This window comes from Carcharodon carcharias, chromosome 7 (genome assembly GCF_017639515.1).
Source record: "Carcharodon carcharias isolate sCarCar2 chromosome 7, sCarCar2.pri, whole genome shotgun sequence".
In the NCBI taxonomy this organism is placed as follows: Eukaryota; Metazoa; Chordata; class Chondrichthyes; order Lamniformes; family Lamnidae; genus Carcharodon; species Carcharodon carcharias.
Window position 1 is genome coordinate 21,557,154 of NC_054473.1, and position 12,623 is coordinate 21,569,776.

The 12,623-nt window shown below is 41.2% G+C and overlaps 1 protein-coding gene across 3 annotated transcripts in view; it reads right to left on the reverse strand.

The window, feature by feature from the left end:
- The window catches only part of mtmr14 (myotubularin related protein 14), a 70,783-nt gene that overhangs the window by 22,326 nt on the left and 35,834 nt on the right, over positions 1 to 12,623 (reverse strand). For all 3 annotated transcript variants that reach the window (XM_041191188.1, XM_041191189.1, XM_041191187.1), the window contains exons 10-14: positions 12,416 to 12,482; positions 12,124 to 12,209; positions 9,361 to 9,437; positions 5,292 to 5,328; positions 4,274 to 4,344 (exon numbers count right to left, since the gene is read on the reverse strand). In XM_041191188.1, coding sequence (XP_041047122.1) covers positions 4,274 to 4,344; positions 5,292 to 5,328; positions 9,361 to 9,437; positions 12,124 to 12,209; positions 12,416 to 12,482 — 338 coding nt within the window. The remainder of the gene's footprint in view (positions 1 to 4,273; positions 4,345 to 5,291; positions 5,329 to 9,360; positions 9,438 to 12,123; positions 12,210 to 12,415; positions 12,483 to 12,623) is intronic.

Sequence of the window (12,623 nt, forward strand, 5' to 3'; positions counted from 1 at the left end):
AGACTACTTAATAAGATAAGAGCCGATAGTGTTGGGGTTGTATATTAGCATGGATAGAGGACTGGCTAACCAATAGGAGACTGAGAGTTGGGATAGGGGGGGTATTTTCAGGATGGCAACCTGTAACTAGTGGAGTGCCACAGAGATCAGTGTTGGAGTCACAATTATTTACAATATATATTAATGACTTAGATGAGGGAAGTGAATGTACTATCACCAAATTTGCGGATGACATAAAAATTGGTGGGCCGGCAAGTGATGAGGATGACACAAAGTCCACCGAGGGATATAAATAGGTTAAGTGAGTGGGCAAAGACTTGGCAGATGGGATATAACATGGGATATAACACTTTGATAGGAAGAAGAGGAGCTGAATGTTATTTGAATGGAGAAAGCCTGCAGAAATTTGCAGCAAGAGGGATTTTGTGCATGAATCACAAAAAGTTAGCATACAAGTTCAACAGGTAATAAGGAAGGCAGATGGAGTGTTGGCTTTTACTTGAAAGGGAATGGAGTATAAAAATAGGGAAGTCTTGCTAAAACTATACAAGGCACTAGTAGACCACAACTGGAATAATGTGAACAGTTTTAGTCCCCTTATCGAAGGAAAGGTATAGTGGCATTGGAGGCAGTCCAGAGAAGGTTCACTAGGTTGATTCTGGATATAGGAGAGGTTGAGCAGATTGGGCCTGCACTCATTGGACCTTAGTGAAACATATAAGATTCCTAGGGGGCTTGACAGGGTAGATGCTGAGAGGTTCTTTCCCCTTGTGGGAGAGACTAGGACCAGAGGGCATAATCTCAGAGTAAGGGGTCACCCATTTAAGACAGAGATGAGGAAGAATTTCTTCTGAGGGTAGTGATTCTGTTGAATTCTTTACCGCAGAGGGCTATAAAGACTGGATCGTTCAGTATATTCAAGGCTGAGATAGACAGATTTTTAATGAGTGAGGGAATCAAGGGTTATGGGGAAAAGGCAGGAAGGTGGAATGGAGGATTATCAGGTCAGTCATGATCTCACTGAATGGCGGAGCAAACACGATGGGCCAAAGGGCCTACTTTCGTTCGTATGTCTTACGGTCTTATTTAGGGTCACTTCCTGGTCCCGTGATTAAAAAACAATAAATATACTAACTCTTGTATCAGTCAATCAATCACTTCTTTTGCCAAAACATTATCCAGCTGCTGCCAACTACATATGCATGCAAAACAGTGGAAGCAGAATACACTTGGTGATCTCCCAACAAACATGTCAGGTCAAAGCTCTGCAATCCTGCTGCAGATTGTCATGAACCAGAGGAGGCAGCTCCACAAATAGCCCCATCCTCAGTGATAGGGGAGCCAGCAACATCAATGCAAAGATCAAGGCTGAAGCATTTGCAACAATCTTCAGCCAGAAATGCCAAGTAGATGATTCATCTCGGCCTCCTCCCGATGTTCCCAGCACTACAGATGCCAGTTTTCAGCCAGTTCAATTTACTCCATGTGATATCTAGAAACGCCTGAAAGCATTGGTTACAGCAAAAAACTATGAGCCCTGACAACATCACAAGAGTCATGCTGAAGATTTGTGCTCTAGAATTAGCCGCGTCCCTAGCCAAGTTCTTCTAGTACAGTTACAACTCTGGCATCTACCTGACAATACAGAAAATTACCCAGGTATGTCCTGTCCATAAAAAGCCTGACAAATCCAATCCTGCCAATTACTGACCCATTAGTCTACTCTCCATCCTTAGACAGCACTTTCAAAACCTGTGAAATATACCATCTAGAAAGACAAGGGCAGCAGGCACATGGGAACACCACCATCTGCAGGTCTCCCTCCAAGCCACACACCACCCTGACTTGGAAATACATCAGCTGCTGAATCAATGACCTTCCGTCCATCACTAGGTCAGAAGTGGGGATGTTCGCTTTTGATGATTGCACAATGTTCAGTACCATTTGTGACTCCTTATAAACTGGAGCAATCTGTGTCCATATCCAGCAACACCTTGGTAATATTCAGACTTGGGCTGATAAGTGGCAGGTGACATTTGTGCCACAAAAGGGTCAGGCAATGACCATCTCCAGCAAGAAATAATCTAACCATTTCCCCTTGACATTCAATGCATTCCATCATAAGGTCAGAAGTGGGGATGTTCGCTGATGATTGCACAATGTTCAGCACCATCCGCGACTCCTCAAATGCTGAAGCAGTTCATGTTCAAATGCAGCAAGGCTTGGACAACATCCAGGCTTGGGCTGACAAGTGGCAAATAACATTCGTGCCACTCAACTGCCAGACAATGACCATCTCCAACAAGAGAGAGTCCAACCATCAACCCTTGATGTTCAATGGCATTACCATCACTGAATCACCCACTATCAACATACCATTGACCAGAAACTGAACTGGATTAGCCATATAAATACTGTTAACCATATAAATACTGTAGATACAAGAGCAGATCAGAGGCTAGGAATTGTGCGACGAGTAACTCACTTCCTGACTCCCCAAAGCCTGTTCATCATCTACAAGGCACAAGTCAGGAACGTGATGGAATACTCCCCACTTGCCTGGATGAGTGCAGCTCCCACAACACTCAAGAAGCTTGACACCATCCAGGACAAAGCCGCCCATTTGATTGGCACCACATCCACAAACACTCACTCCCTCTACCACCAACACAAATAGCAGCAGTGAGTACCATCTGCAAGATGCATTGCAGGAATTCACCAAGGCTCCTTTGACAGCACCTTCCAAACCCACGACCACTACCATCTAGAAGGACAAGGGCAGCAGATAGATGGGAACACCAATACTTGGAAGTTCTCCCCCAAGTCACTCACCATCCTGACTTCAAAATATATCTCCGTTCCTTCACTGTCACTGGGTCAAAACCCTGGAACGCCCTTCCTAATAGTACTGTGGGTGTACCTACACCACATGGACTGCTGCAGTTCAAGAAGGCAGCTCACCACCACCTTCTCAAGGGCACTAGGGATGAGCAATAAATGCTGGCCCAGCCAGCAAAGCCCACATCTGGTAGATGAATATATAAAAAAAAAATTACTATTGTCAAATCACCTATCATCAACATCCTAGGGGTTAATGTTGACCAGAAACTTATCTGGACCAGCCATATAAATATATATTGCGGCTACAGGAGATCAGATCAGAGGCTAGGAATCCTGCAACCAGTAACTCACCACCTAACCTCCCAAAGCCTGTCCACTTTCTACAAAGCACAAGTCAGGAATGTGATGGAATACTCACGACTTGCTTAGATGAGTGCAGTTCCAAAAACACTCAAGAAGCTCAACACAATCCAGGACAAAGCAACTCACTTGACTGGCACCCCATCCACCACCTTAAACATTCTCTCCCACCATCATCACCACCACCACCAGTGCACAGTAGCAGCAGTGTGTAACATATTTAAGATGCACTGCAGCTGCTTGCCAAGTCTTCTTCAACAGCACCTCCCAAACTCATGACTTCTACCATCTAGAGGGACAAGGGCAGCAGACACTTGGGAACCCACCACATGCAAGTTCCCCTCCACGTCACACACCATCCTGTCTTGCATTCCTTCACTGTGGCTGGGTCAAAAACCTGGCACTCCCTCTCTGACAGCAATGTAGGTGTACTTACACCAGACAGACTGCAGTAGTTCATGAAGGCAGCTCACCACGACCTTCTCAAGGGCAATTAGGGATGGCAACAAATGCTGGCCTTGCCAGCGATACTCAGATCCCATGGAAGAATAAAACAAACCAATATATGCCTCCATTTTCCTTGTCTAGTTTGTTGCATAGATTCACCATTGTGTGTGAAATAGCTAGACGTAAACTGTTCTTATTACAAAGAGGTATTAATAGGCAAAGTGAATTGGGGGGTGGGGGTGGGTTGGTGTCAAGGGCTGGGGGCATGGTCAAGTCAGAGCCAGCCCTTTCGGGGGGGAACTAGAAACATTTCTACAAAGGATGGTAGAAGTTTGGAACTTTCTTCCAGAACAGCAGGTGATACTGCGTGTTTTGTTAACGTTAAATATTAACCTGAGATTAACAGATTTTTAACCAAAGGTATTGAGAGAGATACGGGGCAAAGACGAGGAAATGGATTTAGGTCTCAGGTCAGCCTTGATTTCATCGAATGGTAGAACAGGCTTGAGAGGCTGAATGACGTCCACTTGTTCCTATGTTTCTTTGATCATTGCACAGCTCGTGGTTGATGGTCAATCTCTACACCACTCCTGTAAAAAAGACCCCAACAAGATGAGGTCCTTACCTGAACTTCTTTGCCGCAGAGAACTCTTCCGAGGTGATGTGCTTCAAAAAATTGAAGCAGAAGAAGAAAATCTGGGGAAAATAAACAAAATCTGCTTTTAGATTTCAGGTTCCCTCGTGCGATCTTCTACAATTGTTCAACAACACAATCCCAGCTTTGAGAACGCCATGCTATACACACTGATATATTCAGAACTAAGTCAATATATGGAACAAAAAAATGCTTTATATTTAGAATGGTCTTAAAATTGGCCTCTTTCACATTACAAAGCCCCCCAACTTTTTTAGCTGAAAATGTAACTAGGTTAAAAGCAGACAATGCTGGAAACACACAGCAGGGCCGCCAACACCTGGAAAGAGAAGTTCAATTTAATATTTGGAGACCAATAATCTTGCTTTATACTGCCAACATTTTCTGATATTTATTTCAGATTTCCAACTGTTTTTCGATTTAACAATGTTGGTTTCCCGCAGTAACATTTTTCCATCAGCAGGTGGTAGTATTGCTGTATGTAAACTGTTCATGAAATGAATTCAAGCAGTGCAAAAGCACCATCTCCTGGTGGAAACTAATTCTGCAGAACAAAATTCCACTTCTTGACTAAATAAAATCCAACATTCATATATCATTCTTTCATCCATAAAGGAGGAAAAATTCAGACCTTTTCCCTGTATTCATACTCTGCCAAGAAGACCAACAATTCAAAAGTAGGTGAGCTGAGTTCTTTGCTTCTAAAGGATTCTTTTACACCACATATTACAGTGGCAATTTTGCAAATTACAACAATTTTTACAACTCAAAGCACTGATGGTTTTCTAATTAACCTAAATATCTGGTCATATTATAATTCTTCATAAATCAGCTAATTATCACTTTTTTTGTAGTTAGGTTGATACGGACAATATGGAAGTAGATTATCAAACCAATCTTACACAGTAATAAAAATTTAGTAACCTAAAGCAGTCATGCAAGTGTCAACTTTAATCAGCAAAAGTAATTTCTCCAGCTTTCGACTCACCTCCTCCCCTTTACTGAGCCTGTCGGACAACATATGCCTGCAAATAAGTATAAAAATAGAGTAGTGAAATTATATAATGAGTTGAAGTTATTTGTGATAATGACAGAACAGTCAACTTCCCTTTCTTTAGGGTATTATTTTGAACATTTAGATGGATTAGATATTCAAATCCTGCTGTCGAAAGATTGAAACTTGATTTTTTTTTAAGGACCAGAACTCTGCCTCAGAACTCAGAGGTTTTGAGTCAGTTTTTACAATTCTGTGCAGTGCATTCTAACTACTTCACTATATGGTGCACTGGCAGGCAATAATTAAAATACTGCTAAATCTATGATGCTCAATGCAAGAAAACCTTGCTCACTGAAGCACAGTTCATTGGGCATCTTCCACCCTCTGTACCTAACCCAAGGGGTATCTTTTCACCCCTTATCCTGGAGAATGTGTGCCTTCAGGGAAATTTATCATGTGGTCACCAAAGTGCAGCCAAATCCTACCTCATCCATTATCCATATATTTCCAGTGGGAATCAGGGAATTCTGGCTGATTTATATGCACCCCGTTTCCTTAGTCCAGACACTCAGGCCAATTATATAGTTAGTTGGTTCAGGGGAGAAAGTTGCAAGAATAAAGATCAAATATCTCAAAAACACATGTTGCTTTTCAAAATCTTTCTTTTATAAAAGTTGTATATGATACCTTCCTGGTTACAAGGTATTTTGGAAAGATTGGAAAAGGAAAAAGGAGGAGGCAGAGGCAGTATTGTTACTTATAGCACAGGAGAAGAATGATGTAGCTGAGGGTTTAAAGTTAGAACTCAGGAACTATTACACTCGTAGGTGTATACTGTAGGCCGCCAAATAGCAGGAAGGAGCTAGAGGAGCAAATTTGCAGCTAAATTGTAAAAAAAAGATGCAAGAACTAAACAGTGGTGAGAATAGGGCACCTCAGTTATCCTAATATAGACTGGATGTAACAGTGTAAAGGGAAAATTATGAATAGAATTCTTGGCATGTGTACAAGAGAACTTTCTTGATCAATGTGTTTCCAGCCTGAGAAAAGAAACAGTGCTGGATAAAGTTCTGAGGAATGAAGAGGCAAATGCAGCATGTTTCAGTAAGAAAACATTCTGGGAACACTGTTCAGAATTTCATCAGGTCTGAAACAGTCACAGAAATGGGAAGGGTACAATCAATTGTAAAAATATTTAACTGGAGAAGGGCTAACTTCAGTGAGTTGAAGTGGGATCCTACCCAGATGGATCAGAATCAAAAACTGGGTGGCAAAAATAGTAGCTGAACAATGGGGGAGAACATCAAAAAATTCATAGTACAGTGAAGTGAAGAAACAAACTGAATATAGAAGGCACAGAGGAGATCTAAAAATGGAATTAAGGGAGGTAAAGAGGGCGAGTGTGAGAGTAGATTAGCTGCTAACACAAAAAGAAACTCAGAAGTCTTTTATACACTTCTAAATAATAAAAAAGGTAGTCAAAGCAAGGGTGGGATCGATTAGGGACCAGAAAGGTGATATCTTTTGGAGGCAGAGGATGTGGGTGAGGTACTGAATTAGTACTTTGCAAGTTCTTCAGTAGAGGAGATGCTGACAATGTAGCAGTTAAAAATGGAAGCAGTAAAGATACTGGATAGAATAGAAATAAGGAGGAATTCCTTAAGATGTTGGCAGTCCTCAAAATAGGCAAGTCACTTAGTCTGAATGGGATACATCCAAGGTTACTGAGAAAGGTGCAGAGGCTCTGACCACAATCTTCCAATCCTCCTTGCATACAGAGTTGGTGTCAGAGAACTGGAGGGTTGCAAATAAATTACAAACCTATTTAACAATAGGTAGAAGGATAAACCCAGCAACTACAAGCCAGTCAGCTTAAGGTTGGAGACACAATTGGCAGAATTTAATGAATGCGGTTGGAGAACTAGTATGAACCCTGCGTCACTTCTCTTCAGGAAGCCTGACACAATTATCAGTTATTAAGAACTTAACTGGACAGCGTCAGATCTCTCACTCAATTAAGGCCAAAGAAGGGCGGAAATCCCACCCCAATCAGAAGCCAGCAGCTCTGCAGTACTGACAGTGCCACAGGGAATGATGGCCATTGTGGGTACAGCACTCGGGCCTGCAGGAGAGATCAGCCATGGATCCCTAGACAGAGGTGAATGTAGGCAGGGTGAGGGTGACAGGATGGTCTTGTTGGCCGGGGGATTGGGGGGGGGGGGGGCGGGGTGGTGGTGGTTGTGGGAGGCAGTCAACAGCAAGGGTACGGCGTTGGCTTCCTGTGGGTCCCCCCCCACTACTCCCATTTCCCCATGCCGGGTCCCTCGATCGGGCACAGGGTGCCTGTGAATGAAAGACCCTTCCTGGCAGACCACAGGCATACTCGACAGGGTTTGTTGGGCGGCCTCACCATTTGGCAAGTCCCCTACTCATTGCTCATTGCATATATATCAGTGACGATGAGGTGCAACCTTAAAATGGTTGCTTAAGATCTTCAGTTAGCCTCCTGGGTAGGTCATCCTCCATCCTTCCAGCCCAGAATTTGATCGGTGGAGTTGGGAAGGTGGCAGGGACCCATTCCACACCTCCTGCCCGAACTCGCCTTGGGGAAGGCATAAAATTCTGTCCAATAAGCAGGGGGAAAATTAATTGGCCTTTAGGAAACAATGGGCTAAGAATGAAAGCCCAGCATGAATCAGTCAATGGCAAATCATGTTTGAATGACTTGAGTTCTTTGTTGAATATGAGATAAGTGAGGGTAGTATGATTGATGCGAATATGATCTTTCAAAAGATTTTGACAAGTAACTCATATTTGGTCAGCAATATTGGAATTAAAGTGTCAGTGACAGCAGAGACACAAACTTGGCTAAGGGATGGAAAGAGAGTAGTGATGATCAGTTGTTTTTCAGATGGAGCAAAGCATACAGTGGTGTTTCCAGGGGTCGGTATTAGGATCTGTGCGCTTTTTGACATAGGTTAACGGCTTGGACTTTGGGTATAAAGGGCATAATTTTAAAATTCGCAGATGTCACAAAACTAAGAAATATAGTAAACAATGAAAAGGGGACAGACTGGTAAAACAAACAGACATGTGGCAGATGAAATTCAATGCAAAGAAGTGTGAAGTAATACATGTTGGTAGGAAGAATGAGGAGAGGTATTTTGAACTAAATGGTACAAATTTAAAGGGGATGCAGGAACAGAGAGGCCTGGGAGCGTATCTTTGAAAGTAGCAGGATAAGTTGAGAAGGTTGTTTAGAAAGGCACTTGGGATTCTTGGCTTTATTACAGAGGAATAGAGTACAAGAGGAAGGAAGCTATGCCAAACTTTTATAAAACACGTGTTAGGCTCAGCTCAAATATTGTGCTCCATTCTGGACATATACTCTACGAAGGATGTCAAGGCCTTAGAGAAGAGACAGAAGTGATTTACTAGAATGGTACCAAGGATGAGGGACTTCAGTTATGTGGAGAGGCTGAAGAAGCTGGAATTATTCTCCTTACAGCAGAGAAGGTTGAAAGGAGATTTGATTGAGGTGTTCCAAATGATGAATGGTTTTTGTTAGTAAGTAAGGAGAAAGCGTTCCCAGTGATGGAAGGATCAGTAACCTGTGGGCACAGATTTAAAGTGATTGGCAAATGAACCAGGGGTGATGTGAAAAAGCTACTTTTAAAAAAAAAACACCAGAGCAAGTTATGATTGGGACTGCAAGCCTGAAATTGCAACGGAGGCAGATTCAACAGTAACATTCAAAAGAGTACTGGATATATACTTGAAGGGAAATAATCTGCAGGGTTAATAGGAAAAAGGTGAGTGGGTCTCATTGGACAGCTCCATCAATGGGCCTGCACAGGCATGAGCTGGAAGGCTTCCCTTCTACATGTATCATTTGATGATTCTATACAGCTCCAAAACACATTCAGAATATTAATATCACAGAATTTCACAAAAACCTGCCAGACTGTGACAGATATTTGCTTTTCAAAAAAAAAATCAGTAATATTGTCACCTAATTACTGTGCTAATCCTGCTGTCATGAAATCCAAAACAAACTCACCCAAAAAGGAACCAATCATAAGCAATGGTTAGATAAAGGATTTCCACAGGCTCCAGACAAGTGTGAACAAGTCCATCCTGTAAAAAAAACAAGTTGGGGCAAATTCTTTAACCTATAGAGGTGGCTCTAACTTTCAAATAGATAGAAACTTTCAAATCAACTAAATGAGAAATATTAAATATAAGCTGCGTAAGGATTTATAAAGAGGAATCGCCAGGTTTTAAAGCTGCAAGAGCTGTCTATATCATTTAAATGTGGGGAAAATTATATGCTTGCAGTATTTTGCTGCTGTTTATAACAGAAGATAGATACAGATATGAATGACCTTTAATCCCATCTTAGCTCATCTATAGTAACCCTCCTTCCCCTGATCATAGTACCCAGTTGCTTCTTAAATAATTACACAGTTTTTGCCTTTAATCCCCCACCTGGTAGTCCAATTGATGTGTTGGTCACTCTACGGAGAAGAAAACCCTATTGACATCAGCCATAAATTTGCCTTTCAGCAGTTTGAACTCATCCCACAGTCAATATTTATTACACATCTGTGACACTTCTTAGTTACCTCCTTAACGGCTTTCCCTATGACTTGGTTCTGACACTAGGGTATGACTTGACAGATATCAGCTATTGTGGCTCATTTGCAGAGTGATTTGGTGATGATTCCCAGCGTACCTTTATTATTGTCTCTAAACTCCAGCCTTTGTAAACATTCTTAAAGTACTTACAAAGCAATCAAGTGACAGTATGGATAAACACAGACATTAAATCTTTCCTAAGGGAGCTTTTATACACAGAATAATCATCACAATTCCAGAGTTATTTCCATTTAGTATTACTGAAGCTCAATTTCTTCCAAGCTTTTGAATGCACAGCCTTGTTTCATCACTGGTATGGCAGATTCAGTGTCAAGTTAAGAAAGCCAGTCTGCATTTTTTCCTGCTGTGTAGCTGAGATTTTGTGCCCCAGTGCCTAATGATCTCTGGCTGCAGTTTTGAATGGATTGATGGATTACTTTTATTAGGACCTGTACCTCTGGATTCAGAGTGCCACCAGTGGAGATCTGGGAGGTGTTCTTTCACCTGTCTGCAGGAAGAGCATGAAGCAGGAAGGACAATGGGGAAAAAAACGTATGGGGACAAAATCTTTTCACGCAAATTTTAACTTTTTAAGTTTACAAAGACAGCTTTTGATTTCAACATTACCCTTCCCCCATGAAGATTTTTGTTATACGATCCATAACTTAATTTTATTCTGTGCTACTGAGCACATGCCTCATTATAATAGAAACTGCAAGAATCTCCAATCTCAAGGGCTGTGTTATAATTGAGGATAGATGGTGACGGATTACTCATTGCTCTTGGGAATGAACAGGCAAGCAATGAAGATTATTCTAGGTAGCAAGATTGAAGTGAGGAGAAAAGAATTAAGGAATTTCGCTTTCTTCCTTTGGGAAAACAACCTTGAGGTAACCTGATCAAGAAATTTTTGAACATTGTACAATTGGAATTGACAAAGCTGAACCATGTAAAACTAACTACAATGGTGAAGGGTTCAAATACAGTGAATAGAAGTTGAAAAATAGAAAATTAGGTGCCCAGAAGAGAAGTCCAGCAGGATTTTTCCACCCGAAGGGCAATGGGTTTATGGAATAAGTTATCAGACAAGCAGTTCAAGTAGGCAGTATAACTGAGTTTAACATAGGTACAATTCTGGAGAAGAGGAGCTTGATGGATACAATGAGACAATGGATGAAATGGGCCAGATTAATCAGAGGGACCGTTTCATTGAACCAATTGACCTCTGCCTATTTGTAAGCATTCTTGTCCTCAAAAAGACAAAAGCGAGGAATGTCAAGAGCAAAACAAATTAAAAAGTCAAACTATGCAGTCCAATGAACAATTTTCAATCACGTTCAACATAACTGGACAATGTGAGTGCCTTTTGCAGCCAAACTCAAGTGACCTGGATAATTTCTAGGTCCTAACTCATTAGAGGAGCACAGCTGATTGTAGGCACATAGACCGCAGACATATTTCTCCCATCATTGGGTCTATAAATCTGGTTGAGTGAAGGCTACCTGTTTCAGCAGAGTCTGTGCCCTGCATTTGCACTTTGAATGACTGTCCTGTGATACTAATCATGGCAGAATTTGCCAGCATATTCGAAAGATCATTATTATACCCTCTATTTGCTTTTAGGAAAGAATTTTGATGATTTGAAAAACAACGTTTCTCTGTGTCCTCCAGTGCAGCCCCTCAGAACTGAAGTTCATGAAACCAACACCTGGCGAAGGACAAACAGGCTGGATGTAAAACAGAGCCCTGCATCCTTCCAAAAAAATGCAGAGCAATCAACTCTACATGCCAGCAACATGAAAAAAACTCAATAGTGTAAAAGTAGCTACTAAAACTTTAACACAGCTGACTAATACTGAACCATTAGTTAATTTAAAGTTGTGGTGCTCCGTAGCTGGGTAAAAAAATATCTGAAAATCCAGTAACTGCCAGAACACACTTATCACTAGAATCGTATTTAGTAGAAATTGAGCATTAGTGTTTTAAGGAAAAATTAAATATGTATTTTTATAATATATGTTTAAAGAATATTTAAATAGTTTAATGAATATTTAAACAAAGCATTAATGTAAACACAGAGGCAATTAAATACTGATCAAAGTGTCCGGATAAATGTGACTTTGATCTTTTCTTTGATGTCGCAATAACACTTCCTGTTGAGAAAGCTAAGAGTTTGTATACTTACAGCCCACAGTGACAGACGAAGAAGCGAGATAAAGAGTGGAGTTCGATCCCAGCCAGAAATACAGTGCACTAATAAACCACTGTCTTCTGTCAAAAGAAGAAAAGGACAGAGGATCAACATCAAGGATAAAATTTAGATAGGAAATTATAAATCAAATTTAAAGAGCCATCCTCTGTACAAAAGTTGAAGGACAGTGCTGTGATGCATTGCACCACTTCTTCAGGAGAGGAGGTTTCTCTCCTAGATTATCATATCACATCCAAGACGACAGTCAATCAAAACTTAGACTTACCATCTCGATTTACTGTATGAATAAGCAGCTTCAGGTAATTCTGTGTCTGTTGCACAAGGTCCCAGGACTATATAAAGAGGAAATAAAAAAATGTTATCCTGACATAACTGAGAAAATAGATGCATAAGTTTTGGACTTTTGTTTGGGGTGTAGGCTTGGGAGGGAAGATTTCAGGCTTCTGAACACATGTTGCAGGAATGTATTTTTT